Source organism: Amphiura filiformis, chromosome 5 (assembly GCF_039555335.1).
Source record: "Amphiura filiformis chromosome 5, Afil_fr2py, whole genome shotgun sequence".
Lineage (NCBI taxonomy): Eukaryota > Metazoa > Echinodermata > Ophiuroidea > Amphilepidida > Amphiuridae > Amphiura > Amphiura filiformis.
Genome location: NC_092632.1, coordinates 72,816,878 through 72,835,187, shown reverse-complemented (window position 1 = coordinate 72,835,187; position 18,310 = coordinate 72,816,878). Strand labels below are relative to the sequence as shown.

Sequence of the window (18,310 nt, the reverse complement as noted above, 5' to 3'; positions counted from 1 at the left end):
ACTTTGTAGAAAATTTGTTGATTTTGCCCCCCCTCCTGAAATCAAAATTTGTTGATTTTGCCCCTCCTGAAATTCACTTAATTTTCCCCCATCCAGAAAAAAATTCTTGGCACCGCCACTGACGACTTCCTCAGCACACACCCATAACACTCTGTAAAACTGACATTACAGCTGCATATGGATAACATAAAAAATGGTATGATTTGGTTTGTTGTAGAGAAAAGTAATTAAAATAACATCCAATGAAATATACCAGTTTGGTTTGAGTTCTACAAGTTATCTCCAGCCACAGAGGAGAGAGAAAACAGAGCCCGTACCACCAGTCAAAGTCTCCGCATCATCTGATAATGAGGGCCGATTGTTCCATGAAATGCGACAGGCGAGACTGTTACGTAATTACCGCGTATTTTCATGGTCTATCGCACACAGCGCTGGCATGATTGTTTGACACAGCGAGATTGAACAATCAGCCCTCATGAATATGCGAGAACTCACCGTATACAATACACGGGGACTTTGACTGATGATACGCTCTCTGTTTACTCTCTCCTGTGTCTCCAGCACATAAGTAAACAATAGAGGGAATTGCCAGCCCAACATCCAGAAGCTGGTATCTTTGAACTGGAGTGGTAAAAATGCCCAGATGATGGTGATAAAAATCTTGTGGATATAGTAAGCTCAGCTGTTTAAATCTGTTGTATTGAAAACTTTCTCTATACAATAGCCACCAACCTTGAACATTTTCTATGAGTGGTAATTTTGCACCAGTTTTTATTTATATCTTTGTCTAAAATCATGTAAATTTATTTTCAATTTTGAGAATGTAAGATTTCTTTCATTTATGCAACACATTCACATTAAAGATGGTTTTCATTTCAAAAAACATTTGCCCTCAAAGGATGTGAAAATTGAATACAGAACAAACATTTCTACTTTGACCACAGAATTAGGGAAGGAGAACCGGGAGAACCGGGGGAACCGGGACTCCCTATACCGCCACATACAATAATTTTGCTCCATCAGCTATTGGGAGAAAATTGGTGGTATTTGGATTCTTGCCAAAGACAAACGAAAGCAATTCTGCGTCTCATCTGAAGCGACATGGTATTCGCATGCAGGTCGCATCAAGTGCGTCTCTCAAATATGCCCATCGTCCATGTCGCGCTTGCATGACATCGAATGCCTCGAGCGCATTCCGAGGGAAACCGAATACCCCCTGTATCAAGATGGCAAGCGAGTCCTGGATCTCATTCTCTAATTCTGTGACTTTAAGGGGGTACTACACCCCTGGCCAATTTTATGCCTATTTTTGCATTTTCATTTTTCTCAAAAATTATAGGACATTGGTGACAAGTAAGCTATGTATATTATAGGGGCAAGGACTACAACTACTGCACTGAAAATTCAGCAACTCAAGGCAAGTAGTTATTGATTTATTGATCAAATATTGGTTTTCCTCATTTTTGACTGTAACTCCACAACTGTTGTCTGTGCTGAAATAAAATTTCCAGTGCAGTAATTGTAGTCCTTGCCCCTATAATATACATATCTCACTTGTCACCAAAGTGCTATAATTTTTGAGAAAAATGCAAAAATAGGCACAAAATTGGGCAGGGGTGTAGTACCCCCTTAACAGACTGTCTCCTACTAGTTCAGCACATAGGTTTAGACAACATGAATACCATTAGATGTATATTTGGTTGATACCAGTGCTATTGCCTATGACGATATTTTGGCAAAGAAATCCTTGAATATACCAGCAGCCTCTTCCTCCTTATAATTGTGTACAGAGAATGAGTCGTCATATGCACCAGCTATCATGGCAGATAATCCTGAGAAAGAGATTAAGAATGAAATGGGAATTAAGCCTGAAAAACAGTGTGAAAATGAAATGTGAGAATGCCCTTAAAACAGGCTGAAAGTAAAGGAAATTGCGTACATCTGGACTTCAAATAAAAAAACTTACATCCCTGGGGTATGGTTCAGTATATAATCCACAAATAAAGCTTATTTTCAAAATGTCAGTTACACATATGGTGCCCCATAGGCTGCTGTGATGTACTTTCTGGCTGTCAACAGCCCCTTTTATGATATACGATGTGTACAGTACAGTATGTGACTCAATATGACAAAGTATGTTGGCAAATTGGTGGTAGAGGTCCAAATAATTATGCATGATTTGCTTAAAAATTGCCACACCCATGAGACAAGCGACTATCAAACTGAGTGCCTCCCCTGACCTGTAAGGGGTGGGTAACACATACATGTAGGGCACCTCCAACCCAACCACCCTGAGGGGGTTAGGGAACAGACCAAATGATGGGTAACATCCTATAAATGTAACTAGTTTTGTTTGAGGAGGAAAGGATGTGTGATTAGTATTACATTTGGGGAAAAGCTGGGTCAACTATTAATGCTCCAGCTGATACATTTTCAACATTTCATGATTATGTTTTAGGCAGGGAGAGAAGGGTCATCCTAACAAATCTAGATGTGTTTTATGTCGTTATTTGATTGCATTTATGACGGATTAGGCCAAAAAAAAAACATGTTTGTTTCCTGTAGCAGGTTCAAAAAGTAAAATGCGAAATGCGTTTTTTTTTGTTTTTGTTTTTTAAATCCATGTCTTAAATCCATGTCTTGAAATGGAAAACAAAATGGGAATTTACAGTGGGTTTCTCCGACAAAAAAAAAATCATATTTTTTCATATTCAAGAATATTTCTATTGTTTATTTGTTGTGTAATGTGTAAATGTTTACTCCAGTAGTGTTTTATGTTATTTTTTGCATTTTTTTTTCCTTTTTTTTTCTTTGTAAGTGAAATTTTTTTTCAAATGCTGCACATGAGTTGTCAAAAATTTTCAAAATGCGCCGCTACAGGAAACAAACTTGATTTTTTTTTTGCCTTATCAGTACTTACGTTTATCAGGTTGAGGCCTGTAGAGACAAAGAATCTTCTTGTTCATAGCAACAGCTCTTCCAATCTCATACCCAACGCCAAGTGATACCTGAGTGACTTCTGCTACCACGGCTGTGAAGTAAATGTACGAAAACCAATATTATAAGGTAAATATCCCGGTAAATATTTACATTATTACAATTGTAATTTGTATTTATACATGATCCTTTCTATTCTTCAAAATGAATAAGGCTCTTATAACAGGTTTCCCTAGTGGTCAGACTTCCTAAGCCATCAGGCTCAAGCCCAATTAGTCCTATACCAGTGCTTACAATTCACATCATAAACAGTGGCGTGTCCGGGGCTTTGGGTGCTGAAGCCCTCCGCACTTTGTTAAAAATCATGTAAAATCAGCCGTTTTTTGGCGATAACTCTGAAAGCACCTCTGAGACACCCAGACTTCCGAGAAAAAATCCTGGGCTGCTGGCGATACATCACCTGGAAAGATAAATCAGTAAAATGGATCCACATTTTAGGGCTAGCCTGCTGGATTAGGAAGCCTAACCACTAGCCAAGCTTCAAGAAATCTGACCTAAAACTGCCATATTCTTACCATCACATTCTGTGAGCCATGCTACATCTCTGTCATGGATATCTTTCTCTGACATCGTACCTGTGAAAAAAGAAAACTGAATTTAATTGATTTTGCTCAGTAGGCCTGTATGATATAAGCCCCCACCCCATGAAGCAATGGTATGTAAAAATAAGGCTTTGCCTTTGTGATCCGCCATCAGTGGCCTGTACAGGTTTTCAAAAGTCGGGGGGGAGCCCAGGTCTCGAAGAAGTGTTTAAGAAGTGTTATTAGCACATTTAATATAGGCTAATGAAAGTGGAAGTTAGTTAAATGTTTATCGTAACATTTTTTTCAAACCATAATGAGGCAACTATTTTATTTATATTCATTATTTTCCAGCATTTCATCATTTACAAAATATTGGTCATTTCATCAACACTTACTGTGCTATACAGACACACCATACAATATTCTGTTAAAACACATCCCTAATGCACTTAATTTTTATTAAAATATTTTTACCATGAAGGTATTTATACCAAGATTTCTCCTACTAGTAAAAAAGGCCATAAATTGTCAATGCAAGTTGTGGTGTAAACATTAAAAGATATGAACAAGGTCTTTAGGGGCTGTGCAATAATTATGAGCCCTGGGGAGGGTAAAATTGGGGTAAGAAATTTTGGCAGCCAAAAGGGGGGCAAGCATTTTTGGCCATCCAAGAGGGGTGGGTGCGTTATTTTTGGCATACATTCATATGGCACCTTTTAAATAAAACGCTCTAAAAAGGCTTAGGAAAACAGTATGGAAACGCTTAAATATATGCAAATTTTCCTGCTCGCTGCGCTCGCGACATGTATCTAGACATTTAAGGTTTGTAAATTGGGATCCCAAAAATTTGGCATGCACAAGGGGGGGTGCGGGCCGAGAGGGGGGGCAAGCGATTTTTGGCGAGCCGTTCGGAAATTTTAATTATTATAATTATTGAACAGCCCCTTAGGTAGTTTTGGGTGTGTAAATTCAAAAACCTGGGTGTGTAAATTAAATTAAAGATTTGTATAGCGTGATTCACGTAACATGAATAGGGATTAAAAGGCAGTCAAGTAGAACCATGATGTGCTTCTTTTGTCCTATTTGCCATCAAGATTTCATATGGAAACAGTTCAGACCCAGAACAGGATTATATCAGAAATTAATATTTTGTTCTGGGTCTGATTATTCAGACTAGGACCAGATATGCTCAGGAGTCTCAGACCTTCGTACGGAGAAGGCCAGCGGAAATCATAGTGACGGAGGTGTGAGTACCTCGGGCTATGGGTATACCTAAACATGTTTAAGCTAGACTCGCTGAGTCTCATGGACGCCGTTCCTATGTCCATCAGACTCGTATTTCCCATTTTGGATGTCAATGGGAAATACACACTTAACGATTTGCGCCGGTTAGAAACTTGAAAAAAAATCTTTAAAATTTTATCAATGTATATAAAAGTGGTACCAACCTTGTTGTGCTTGCTAATTTAAGACTCGGTTGAAACAAAATTAAGGATCGAATGCATTTTAGTGTCCAAAAGGCAAAATTATCGTCAAAGTTCTGTTGAAATCGGCTTCGCTCCTTGCGAAGGGTTCAGAATTCGAATCGGGAACGAAAATATCCGATCTTTGCGATCAAAAACACAAAATTACAACTTTAAACATACTATTGGCAAAAGACATTATTACCAAACAATATAGAATAGAAAATTTGACATCATTTTCTCAAAATATTGAAGAAATTTGCTCACTAGACATCGAAAAAGTACGCAATCCAATTCCCGTTCAAACGCGTGAGAAACTGAAAGAGCATAATCCCGACTAGTTTAAGCTTACCTTTTTCAGAATCTGTCAATACGTTTTTGTCTCCAACGTGTTCAGTAAGAACTGTGCCATAACTCTGAAGTTGTTTAATGAGCTTAGCATACAGATCTCCATCCTGTCGACCTCCACGGATGCTGCCACAAAAATAAATCTTTAAACTCATCCTGAAATGATTGTTAAATTCAGAGGCTAATCTGCATTCGCGGGCAGTCTGTTTGGCACACGTGTTTTCTTGTTTTTTGTTTACAACGTGTCTGGTCACATGATCAGTCATATGACCGCAGCGGTAAAATTGAAAATACCGGAAATGAATTTATTTCGCTACGATGGCTGCCGTACGCAAGTTTCCCAAGAAAACGGCGGAAAATTATTACTGTAAAATCCCTCTTCATGGTGTAGTTGCGCCACACAGTAAAGCCAGACTTGTCGTTGAGACTTTGAAGTATTTAATGTTCCAAAGACAACAGATTCCACTGCCTTTTGAACAGTTGAAATTCCAACAACGGCAGGAATGTGAGGTAAGCTTACAAAATGTTTATGATTTATAACTGACTTGCTCGAGAAGTCTAGCCAAGAATTTGCTCACCGATAGCTTCACATTCTAGGCTAGAGACCGCAGCATTCAAAATGTAGTCGGATTCGCTGAAGCATGACACTGTTCGTCGAAAAAACGATCTTCGTTCGAGGTTCGTCGAAAGAAGAAAATTTTCTAATGTGAACAGGGTCTATGACTATGTAAATTAGTCATTTTATTGTGTAAAGCTGTGTTTATTTTCATGAGTTACTTATCATCAGACTGAATCATTGTCGTTTACAAATGCACAAGTTTATGTGTGTAATTTTAGTGAACGTTGACCGACAGAGGGTGTCAAATATAGGCCTATGCGTCGCTTTTGAAAAACAGCGAATCGTGCTCATGCTCAGCATGCATTATACAACGGCGATTTAGTACACTGATCATGTGTGTGACTCAGTTTTCTGCAAAAGCGATTGAGTATAAATGTATCTTTAGAAATGTCCAGCGATTGTGTGTTCTCAAGTGGGTTACGTTTTATCATGTTTATTATAGCGACCTGACACACATTTGTATTGGTTCGATCAAGCATTGAAATGCTTTTAACTTTTGTACCGGTACTGGATCGTTCAAGCATGCTCTACAAATTTCAATGTACATGTAAGTGGCTCTGGCCCTAGTAGAAGTAAAAACAGATACTATGGCCAGAGTTCTAGGGCTAGATTGCTTTACATTTGAGGCTAGAGTCCACTGATAGTGCTATCTATTCAATATTTGCTACAATGTAGATCAGCATTGACACTTTTTGACTTTTTGTTCTGTTGCCCGGTTATATGTTGGGTTGGTCCCGATGACCAATGGGTAAACCGTCTTGTTGTCAAGACTGTTGATCAGCCAATCCATGTTATTGTTTATCTCGTGTACGCGATCCACACAGCTCCGACACAAAAGAAATTAAAAAATATTTGCCTAACAAATGCTAGAGCAAACGGTCCATAAAAATTGAGTTGGAAGTGAAATGTTAAAAACTTTGTGATGCAAACACCCGTCATGGTCGAACATCCATATTTTTACACCATGCCATGCTTCATCGCTTTCTTACAAATTGATGTATACAACTATACATTGTAGCCCAAAACACTCGGTCTTTGTCACTACAATTTCCACTGACGTCTCCGATACGAAAGTCTGTACTTTGCCGGGAGCAATTAATGAAAGGGCACACACATAAAAAATATAACTAAATTCTCACTTCCTAAAGTTCCTACCTTTCCTCAGACAGGGACTGTCTTTTGAAATTTGCAGGAGAGCATTAAATAGCTCTTCTGGAACCTTCAAGGGGAGCTATTTAGAGCATTTACAATAGAATGTAAGGAGAGAATGATCAACTAAGGAGAGCTAAAAATCACTCTCCTATATCAGATTTAAGGAGAGCAGTAGAGAGTGATTGCTCAGGCTCTCCTCAAAAGGCAGTCCCTGCTCAGATTATGATAAGAAGTATCATATTTCTGCTACATCAGTGCTAATTTCGAGCACATTTGAAGAGCAAAATGATCAGAATTGTGACTGAAACGATCGCCGTTTAACGTTGTGTATCATCATGATCATGCGGACTTCATGTGGCTCAATCGTGAATATCGGGAACGGAGTCCGAAACACCATATTTTGCTTTGTGAAAGTGAGTCACAAAGTACCCTGCCAGTGCCCCTTTTTTCTAATATCCCATTCATGACCTTTGTGTGAGGGTATTCATTCAGGGTACGTGTAGGAAAGAGCAGGACATGAAGTTTCGGGGTAAAATCAATGAAGCATGACACAGTGTAAAAAAAAATTCTGCACTAAATTTCAAAATTAAATTGGGCTCTAGCCTCGAATGCGTAACTTTTATGTGCAAATTCAAAGCTAGACAAAATCTCAATCTTTTAGAGCACGTTATTGCATTTGCATATGAACATTCTATGTGGGCGTGATCCCCGGCTACACAACAGCACTGTGACTCTGACCAGTGTCTGGGCAAATATATGACTCTGACCAGTGTCTGGGCAAATATTTTGGTACCGTAATTGGGATCTCCGGCTATCATACATGTAGTGCTGAATAGCACAGATCTATGGTACAGCACTGGTCTCGCAAACCAGAGATTGGCGGGTGGAATCCCGCTTCAGCCATTTTCTTTGCTTATCCTAAAGCCAAGAATTTTCTGCTTTACAAATGCCAAATTCCACTTTTCTCCGCTTTGAAATTTTAGCACATTTCTGACATAATGAAATTTCACAAGAATCCAGCGAGTAGCAGCACAATGCATGTGTCTGAGTCATGTTCAAAAGGTCGGGAAAGCCCCAAGAGCTATTTTAGTCTGCGCGCAAAGGATTGTGAGATACTTGAGCTGTGAAAATTGTATTTTTTTTTCTTTTTCCAGGTCATTTTTGCTTATTTTTTAAATTTTTTTCTCAGAAATTTATACGTTTTCCGCTTTACCTCTGAATTCCATGATTTTTGCGGAATTTCCGCAACGCGGAGAATTCTTGGCCTTAGCTTATCCCTTCTTCATTCTAAAAATTAGTGCAATTTTAATAACATTTTTGATGCAATCACCTGTCGTGATTGGCTGTGTTTACTTCTGAACATCCATTCATTGCCTTACACAGTGTCATGCTTCATTGATTTCTATTAGATTTTGATAGAAATGGACTCTAGCCTCAAATGTGAAACTATCAGTGAGCAAATTCGTGGCTACATGTACCGTATACTTCTGGAGTAATGATCATATGCTTCACATTTTATGATGTCTTAAAAGCTTTAAAGTTGCCTTTCTTTAAAATCCCATTCAATTATGTGGCCAACAACAGAAAATTCAGAGTCAGAGAGCAACCTTGAATTATTAATGACATAAAAACTTATGGTACCAGTACCTTTTAAAATTAATTGAATAGTACAGTCCGTAAAGAGCTTAATTATAAAACTTAAATGGTACCAGTACCTTTTAAATTAAGGGGGTTCGAAACGATGTTTCTGGAAAACAGAAACTGAATTTAGAACCATTTGAATAGATTGAATAAGTTAAGCTAAATACACTGAGCAAAATAGTTTTTGTTTAATTGAAAATCGGACATACGGTTGTCAAGATATGCATGTTTTAGTTTACTTTGTATTCGCTTTTTTTGTAATATATTGATGAAGTTAATGAGGAAAATTGGCAAAATGTGCTCATGAATATTCATGTTTGCCAATATTATACCAATATCTTATGAATAAACCTTCATACTACTTTTATTTTATATGATTTTGACATGAAACTTTGCCAATGTGTTTCTATGAGTCTGAGTCATTACCATGTGATTTTCCTTTCTAATTTGCATATTTGCATAATTAATTGGCATTATACTTAAGGCTAATTAATTATGCAAATATGCAAATTAGATTTGCGGGAAAATCACATGTTAATGGTTTAGGTCATAGAGACACATTGGCAAAGTTTCAGCTCAAAATTCTTAAAGGTAAAAGTAGTATGAAGGTTTATTCATAAAATATTGGGAAAATAAAAAAAAAAATTAATATTAATGAGCACAGTTTTGCCAATTTCTTCATTAACTTCATCAATATATTGGCAAAAACAATAGAATACAAAGAATCTTTCAACAGCAATATCTCAAAACCGCTTGTCCGACGGCTCAAATTTTAGAATTAAGATTATTTTGCATATCTCTCTGCAACAAGTCTATTTTAATCTCAATCAGAGCAACTTGATTTTGCCTTTCGTACCACCTTAATTGAATAGTGCAATCCGTAAAGAGCTTAATTATAAAACTTAAATGGTACCAGTACCTTTTAAATTAATTGAATAGTGCAGTCCGTAAAGAGCTTAATTATAAAACTTAAATGGTACCAGTACCTTTTAAATTAATTGAATAGTGCAGTAAAGAGCTTATATTATTACTGGCCGAGTGTCACCATAATGGTCTTACAATGTAAATGCGCTGTGTTGGGTAGGCCTTGTTGAGTCTTTGCCATACGAGTGCCAAGTCCTTGCCATCCGAGTCCAGAGTCCTTGCCATCCATGTCCAATTCCTTGCTATCCGCATCCTTGAGTTCTTGCCATCAGAGTCCTTGCTATCTGAGTCTGAGTCCTTGCCATCTGAGTCCTTTCTATCAGCATCCTGAGTCCTTGCTATCTGAGTCTGAGTCCTTGCCATCTGAGTCCTTTCTAGCCGCATCTTGAGTCCTTGCCATCTGAGTCCTTGCCATCTGAGCCCGAGTCCTTGCTATCCAAGTCCGAGTTCTTGCCATCCGAGTCTGAGTCCTTGCCGTCCAAGTCCTTGCCATCTGAGTCCTTGCCATCCAAGTCCTGAGTCTTTGCCATCCCAGTCCGAGTCTGTGCCATCCAAGTCCAGAGTCCTTAATATTTTAAGAAGCAAGATCTATTTGTTCTTTTGTAGCAAACTCCTTGGTTTCAATATGAGTTGAGAAGATGCTTACATATCGTCGGCTGTATCACATACTGACGTATTTGCAAAATACGCATTTCGAGAAAATCGAACTTGAAAATCTAGCGATTTTCATTTGCTGCATAATCTTGATTAAAACATTATTGTCGATTAAAACCAGGTTAACAGTAATGCAAATATAGTATGTTTTCAATATAATTCACTTATCACTATCAGAGCATAACTTATTCTGCAAAAAATCAATATTAAATAAAATACGTCACTATGTGAAAAGGACTAATGACAATTTCGCTGTTCAAGTGACAAATACGTCGCGCAAATACGTCAGTATGTGAAACAGTTGCGCAAATACGCCAGTATGTGAAAAGGACTAAACAGCGATTTTTATCGTGTAATGACAAAGTCAGCGCAAATACGCCGCGCAAATACGCCAGTATGTGAAACGGCAAATTCTTCGAATTGCAGATACGATATACTGGGCTTGCGCAGTATAGGTGATCGGCAAATACGTCGTTATGTGATACAGACATTTCAAGGTTTTGTAAATACGACAAAAATAAATTAAGTAATATCTTACTAATTAAGCCACTTTGAGGCATGGTTTTTGGTGGATATATAGAGTAGAACATAACAAACTAACATACCAATTTTCTCAAAAATGTTAAAAATGTCGAATACGTCAGTATGTGATACGGCCGACGATATTGTTGTTACTCTTGTTAATCAGATAATTACAATACAGCTGCCGAGCATAACAGTTGCTGAAATGGAATTTCAAATAAGTGTTAAACTGTTTAAAAAATACTAGGCAACATTTGTACTCAAAGATAGAATTGCATTATCAAGATTAACTTGAATCAAACTTTTAAGTTTAAAAATCATCAACAGAAAATTGAACATACATGTGTACAAGAAAAGTAAAAATTGTGCTCATTAACCAGTGAAATATTAATCTTGCCGTACATTATTAAAGGAGTATTATTAGAATGGTACAGCAAGGTATATTTTGCACACAAAAGGTGTGATAGAAAAAACAATGTGTGGTTGAGGTTTCTTCACTTTTAACTTTTACCCTCTTTTTTTTTTTTATAGCATTCACAATACTGTGTTGATAAATGAAAGCAAAATTAAATTTCTTGATGTACAAAGAAAATAACATAATGAATCTTGTATTTGTTTCAGGGGAGAAATACGGACAAGCCAACTAAAAAGCCTCTCAGTTTGGAGCAGAAAAGGTGGGCCACTCTAGTTCAATCCACAGAAGAACTCATTGAAAATATTGGCTCCCTCTTCTGTGTGTGCAAGGTCTCCCACATCCTTGTTATCTTTGGAGCTACAATCGTCAGTCCGAAAGAGGTCCATCACATTATATTTACAGACCAAACTCATGGTAATGTTACTGACGATGCAAAGCTTAGCACCAAACACTGCCAGAGACAATTCATGAGAGCCATGATAACGAATAACAACCTGATAGACGCTAAAACGTTACCGTTAACAAGCACCCACATGATGGTATTTGCGCACAGGGATAGTGGTTTACAATGGTTTAAGCCTAAAGCAAATTTTAGGATGCCAGCGAGAGGGCAGCATTATACGTTTGAAGTGCAGTGTGGGAGTGTGCAGGCAAAGGAAGGGAATGGTAGGTTGGAATCATCAGATGATATTCCAGAGTTGTCTTCAGAAACCAGCAGTGATTCAGCAGAAGATAAGGCTGGAGCTGCTTGCAGTTCCTTGTCCGTTAGCGATTCGGATGTCCCGGACACTCATATGTGGTTTCAAGCTCCGTTGATAATTAAAGGTGTCAAAGATAAGACATCGAGAAAAGCATCATCTTCAGACATTTGGATGTGATTTATATTTCTGGGGAATGATATTCAAATGAAATTTTATAAGATATGCCTAATGTTTTTACCTTTGTTGATTTTTATCTACCAAATGTAAATATTCTATAATAATTTGAAATAATGCAGAAATTTCATGAACATCTTTCTCAATTGTGGCCTAAGGGCAGAGGAACTACGTTGTAAAGTGAACTGTATTTTTTACTTAGGTAGTCTCTTTGTGAACATCATGTTTAAAGGAATTGGGCTATTCCAGAAATTAATGGCACCCCCCCCCCCAAACCCAGACCAAAATTTTCCTTCCATTTTGACAATAAAATGATTAAAAAATTGGGAACTCCCAGTGCCCCTAAAGAAGACAGGCAAAGTGTTTGCCAAAACTTTTGGGAATTCCCAAGCCTAAATTAAAAAGGTGTCAGGTGTGCCCACCAGGTAATGTATTAGTTAAGTTAGTGATACTTTAAAGAATCATCTTTTTGTATAAAATTCATGGGATATTAAAACGGTCCTATTCTTGATGACAGCACTAGTAAAGGGTGGTCCTTCTTACCATAATCAACCTAATAATAAACACAATAATAGGGAAAGTGCGCTAATGGGCTATTCCTGTTGAAATCCATACACCCCTATGGAACAGGGTGCGATTTACGTTGAAAAATTTGCGTAGCAATTTTTAGCGAAAACCTTATTTAGACGATGTTCTTATAAAATAATATTAGCATATGTTTACATTGTAAAAAATTGCTATACAAGCTGAAATTTGTGTAACAGGTTGTCCAAAATGGGGAGCATTTTGCTCCACGACACAAGTTAAGGCCAGAGTAATGGGACCTTTTCGAGCATCATTATTTCTGAATTGTATGTCCAAAGTATATAAAAATGAAAACTATACATTTTTGGAAAGGAAATGAGTCAAGGAATCCCATGGTGATGTCAGATTTGTTCAAAATTTGTTTTGAAAAAATTACAAAAATTCACTTTTTTAGCCCAATTTTTTTGTGACAACTTAGAAAAAAATCTTTTTGGAGTAAAGAAAAATTCAGTTAGCTTTTCATGAACTTAGGGAAGAGACATGAACTTAGGGAAGGTTTTTTTATTTTTCTTAAATTCGTCTCTTTTTTCGAAATATTGAAAGCAATTTTGTCACTCTATATTAAGCTAAATATTGCACATAATGGTGTATATTTTGGTTTAAAACAAATATTTTGAAAAAATTAGAAAACCTTCCCTAGACTTTGATGTACTCTAAACGATAGTGCAAAAAGTTTACCTTTTGCTTGCATATTTTTTTAGTTATCTTGTCACAAAAATTGTGCAATATTGTCAAAAGTGAACTCTGAGAAATCGACGTTTTAGTAAACAATTGTCAAAATTATGCACAAAACGTCGTTATATTTTAAAACGGTAAGACTTTCACGCTTGTAAAAGCTGTATCTGGTGCATGGTCTAAATATGCACCTTTTTGCACCAATGAATCTATAATGTCTGCTTTCAGTGCGCCAAAATTCAAAATAATTAAAAAATCTTAAGAGGCATTTTGACTGCAAATTTTTATTTTGTTTACACCACATTTGCTGGCGTTAACAACATACCGAATGTATACTATTGACTGCGTTGGACATAACTGAAACAGAGATGCGCCGCATCATTATGCGAATAGCCAGGTAATCACGCAATCAGGTAATCACAATATTTGCATTCTCGCATTTCTGACTCACTGAATTTCCCGCCAATTTACTAAGCTGTCTTGACTCTTTTGAGCCATGTGAAAAGAGAGAAATAAATCAAGCAAAAATACGAGTATTTTATCAGTTACAATTGAAAGAATACATCTTAGTGTTGATAAATATCAAGAAATCTCAAATTCGGGCATGGACGAATGTGTCTTCCATTACTCTGGCCTTAAATCAAACCCTGGTATGGAAGACATGACCTTAATCTCCTACACAGGAGTGTAGATTCAAATGGAGTCACCCATTCAGGTAGCCCCATTTAAAATCCGCACTCCCTGTGTGGAAGATTTAGGTCATGTCTTCCATAAGTTGATTTCAACTGGAATAGCCCAGATAGGTTGAATAGATCTAAGATTGCATTGAATTTGAATTATACAGTAAAATGTAAGCCTGAACCATATGAGGTTTCCTTTTTGTTTCAAATCATGATGGTAATTTAAAAATCATGGTTTTTAAGTTTATTATGTGACACGATCTGGTCCATGGAGGCCAAAGGAGCCATTTTCAGAAATTGAGTTACTGGAATTATTAGACTATACTGAAAACACAAAGGTCCAATTTCTCGAAGCTTGGCTAGTGGTCAGGCTTCCTAAGCCAGTAGGTTAGCCCTACTGATGTGGATCCATTTTGTTGATTTATCTTTAGAACTACATGTAGGTGATGTATGATGTGAAATTGTATGCACTGGTATAATGGGACCAATTATGCGTAAGCCTGATGGCTTAGGAAGTGCCTTACCACAGCCATGCTTCGAGAGGCCAGCCCAAGGTCTAGAATACTTGGTTCTAAAGTTCTGGAGTTGTGTGATATGTATCTCCTTATGTATTTTATTGTTTTTACTCCATATTTTTTTTCTTTATCTCAATTTCAAATTTGCCACCTTTGGCCTCCATGGACCAGATCATGTCACATATTATTCGCATCACATTTGTGCAAAGTAGTTGAATTAAATTGTTTAATTGATGTCAGCTTAAGCATCATATTGATATGGGGCTGACAATTAGAGCATGCTGCTCAGTGCTCATGGACTTCAAAAACAGCAGTACTACATGTATTGTATCATTTTAATATTTTGATAGCTAGTTGAGTTTGAAAGTGTAGAATTCTATTTATTTTGTGTTTTTATAGGCCTGTAAATTATATTTGGCTTTCTTATTTTATTTTATTTTATTTCAAAACTCTGCAGCTAAGGTTGGCTGTAGATTTAAATTAGGAAAGTGATCGCTATTTAGCAACATAAAGTGTGACAATTTGTAACAAAATATTTGTTTTAAATAGGATTTTATAGCTTCAGAATTAATGCATTTTTTCAAAATATTTCAACATATAAAGAAGGATGATTGGTCTGCGCAATTTGATACCCAATTTGTCCAGTTTTGTTCAATATTAACAATACAGCAGTGTTTTGAAAGGAAAACACCCAAATGTAAAAGTTGCAGCTATTTGTATTGATTTGAAGTAAGCGTGAAGATAATGACAGGCTTTATGTGTTACAGTGCTGGCAATAAAACCATTGATCGCTGTAAACTGCAACTTTTAAATTCGGATATTTTTCTGTAAAAGCACTACTGTGTTGAACGACATTTGACAAATGGGGTATCAAAATTGTCCTCATTTCCGCGTGAAATAGGGGCAAAGTTCAAATCCTTGACTCTCTATGTTGAAATATTGTGAAAACAATTATTAGTTCTGAATCTATAGGCGTGTTTATAATAACTGCGTTACTTTTTGGGCAGACTTTATATTCCTATTTAGCATAATGAATGTGTGAGAGTGATTTGTAACCAAAAATATTTGCTTTAAAAGGATACACTATATCCAGTAATTACCTACAATTTTTGATGGAATATTTGTTTTATTCCCTTATTAACTTTAACAGACTGGTCTGCAACGAAAATATGTTCGCTGGCAAAAATCTGTCAAAATGACATGTTATATAGAGAATACCAGACAAAGGTATATAGTTCAAGATGCAAATGTCCATCAATTGGGGGGGGGGGCACTTGTATTTCAAGTTGTATATCACCCGTGTACAAGTACTTTTAAAAAGTACCCAAAGCAAGCCTATTTTCATCAGTGTAAACTTTTGACCCAAAAAAGTACAGTGGAAACTCATTATACATGTGAAGTTGTCATTGCTGGACAGAGAAATTGGTTCTTTCAAATATCCAAAACGAGGTTTATATCAGGGTTGTCAAAAACAATGAATAACAAAAGAATTTTGTATCTTGGTTCTGGCAAAAAATACTTCTTTATAACAGGGTTTTTCTTGTATCAGATTTCGTTATAATGAGGTTTTACTGTACTATGCAGTTGTTTTCATGAAGAAAAGGCATGGCATGTGTTTTGATGAGATTTTTAGAACAATTTCATCCAGAATTTTACCTTGATTTCAACTGATTTTAGTGCCGAGTTTAGCTAGTAGATACCCATTTTGAGTAACATTTGTGCAATTAAGGTGCCCTTTTCCCCATTTTGACTGCTTTTGACCAGAAGAGATACTCGCATATCTCGCCCAGCCGTGAAAAAAGACACATCATCAAGGTAGCTTGCCAGACAATTTCAGCCATGACATATTTTTGTTGTAGTGAACCAGACTGTTAACTGTATTATGGTAAACATTGTAAATGTGTACACAATGTATAATAAAATTGAACTAGGCAGAAGAATTCTGTTTTGCTTTAATTGTTCCTTCTCACTCAACAAAGTTGAATTACTGTATGTAAAATATGTACACCCTTGGAACTACATGTACATGTGTATAATGCAATGAAATTGTAATATGGTAAGATATTTTAGAATTATGTTAGATTTTTGTTGTAATTTTATAAGAATTTTTAAGGCACCACATCTAATTTGGTCCTATAACACTATTGGTGTCCGATTAGATGAGCCATAATCCACTCTCTAAATAACTTCAGTACACTTAACAAATGACCACTCCATGGAGTTGGACCCTTCTTCCACAAACATGGGTAGCATTTTCAGCCTTCTGGTATATCAATGACACCTTTTTCAAAGCCTATTTTGCTATATGAATGGGTCCTTTTTTCAAAATTTCTCAATTTTTGGAAAACACCCAATTTTTAGCCATTTATCTACATCTGCTTAAATTGTCAAAATATTTGGGAAAATTTGTAAAAACTCCAAGACAATTTTGGTTAAATTTGCCATGGAAAATTTTGATAATTTTGAATGTTTTCCTGTATATAAATGTTAAAGGTCCCAAATTTCTTGTCTATAAAATTTTCCAAATATAAGTTTTTTGGGTCCAATATCTCAAAAAAGTTTTGATGGAGTTGGGCACGTCCCTACCAAAACCAAACTTGAGTGTCCGATTAGGTACCGATAATAACTCTTTTTATCATACTCTGGTGATGTAATAAATTGTATCAAGCATAATAATTAACATTTGCATAGTGTTACCATTTTTCATTTAAGTCAAAAACAAAGGCACTATGCAAATGTTTAGGGTACGATAGATAGAGCCATATCAATACCTATAGGACCAAATTAGATGTTGCGCCCACATATTGGGTTCTTGCAGACTTGTGGTAGCCTGTGATTGACCATGATAAAAATAATCAAAATTAGGTTAAATGATATACTGTATAAGCCAATATTTTCAAGGTGGTTTTATTTTGACGCAATTCATGGTTTGACATAGGCCTGCGAATTCAAACCCTGGCTAATGTGCTTGATAATGAAGCAGCTACAACAGCAAAATCCCCGCCCCCCACAAAAATGTTAGTGAAGATTTGCCGAAATGCAAAAATATCTGTACGCCAAAATATTTGGTTTATACAGTACTTGTTTTTAAGGTGAACCAAAAAACAAGATGCAAGATTTTGGTCCTCATCAATGTTCACAGGCTAAAACTCCTAATGTAAAACTTAAATGTCACACTGATCCACCGTTTGTGATGCTTTTACTGCACAACATTTGGGTCCTTATCAATGTTCAGAGGCTAAAACTCCTAATGTAAACTTTACAAGACTCTGAATTGAACTATGCAAATGCAGACATGTTTTTATGATTTGCTGCATCTAACCGGGGATGTTGACCCGTTTTATACAAATCAGTTGCACAGAAGTTTCTAATGTTTGTGTCCTTGTTTGTACGTTTACAAAGCCCCCCTCACACACACACACACAGTACACAATACATAGATGTAGAGAGCTACACACTTGCCACCTTTATGTAGTAATTGTTGTTGGCAATAGAAAACAGATTAAAACAATTATTAGTATGCTGTGCTCTATATTCTGTAATATTTTTGATTTAGAGTGGATATATTGCCATTAATAAAAAAAAAAGTATAAAAGATAATCACTTGTTTTGGGATGTTAACTTCAGTATTATTGTCTTCAGATAATTTGTGATTGTGAGTTGTCCACTTTCATGGAATTGCTAACATAAGCCCTAAAAAATTGTTTGATTGGCGTAACAT

At 36.4% G+C, this 18,310-nt stretch overlaps 2 protein-coding genes across 2 annotated transcripts; one reads left to right on the top strand and one right to left on the bottom strand.

The window, feature by feature from the left end:
* Nucleotides 1–1,352: 1,352 nt before the first annotated feature.
* On the bottom strand, nt 1,353–5,573 carry LOC140153669 (5-hydroxymethyl-dUMP N-hydrolase-like). Its single transcript, XM_072176475.1, has 4 exons — nt 5,337–5,573; nt 3,513–3,572; nt 2,921–3,031; nt 1,353–1,832 (listed from the first exon to the last, which is right to left on the bottom strand). The coding sequence occupies exons 1-4, from the start codon at nt 5,485–5,487 to the stop codon at nt 1,720–1,722; spliced, it is 435 nt and encodes a 144-aa protein (XP_072032576.1). The 5' UTR covers nt 5,488–5,573; the 3' UTR covers nt 1,353–1,719.
* Nucleotides 5,574–5,631: 58 nt separating this feature from the next.
* On the top strand, nt 5,632–13,719 carry LOC140153668 (MAD2L1-binding protein-like). The gene is made up of 2 exons (XM_072176474.1): nt 5,632–5,842; nt 11,466–13,719. The coding sequence occupies exons 1-2, from the start codon at nt 5,651–5,653 to the stop codon at nt 12,135–12,137; spliced, it is 864 nt and encodes a 287-aa protein (XP_072032575.1). The 5' UTR covers nt 5,632–5,650; the 3' UTR covers nt 12,138–13,719.
* Nucleotides 13,720–18,310: the final 4,591 nt, after the last annotated feature.

Coding starts and splice junctions, on each gene's coding strand:
- LOC140153669 (XM_072176475.1), bottom strand. CDS start 5,487: ATGAGTTTAAAGATTTATTTTTGTGGCAGCATCCGTGGAGGTCGACAG. Junction 3,032..3,512: donor ATGGCTCACAGAATGTGATG/GTAAGAATATGG, acceptor TTTACTTCACAG/CCGTGGTAGCAGAAGTCACT. Junction 1,833..2,920: donor CAGGCCTCAACCTGATAAAC/GTAAGTACTGAT, acceptor TCTCTTTCTCAG/GATTATCTGCCATGATAGCT.
- LOC140153668 (XM_072176474.1), top strand. CDS start 5,651: ATGGCTGCCGTACGCAAGTTTCCCAAGAAAACGGCGGAAAATTATTAC. Junction 5,843..11,465: donor AACAACGGCAGGAATGTGAG/GTAAGCTTACAA, acceptor TATTTGTTTCAG/GGGAGAAATACGGACAAGCC.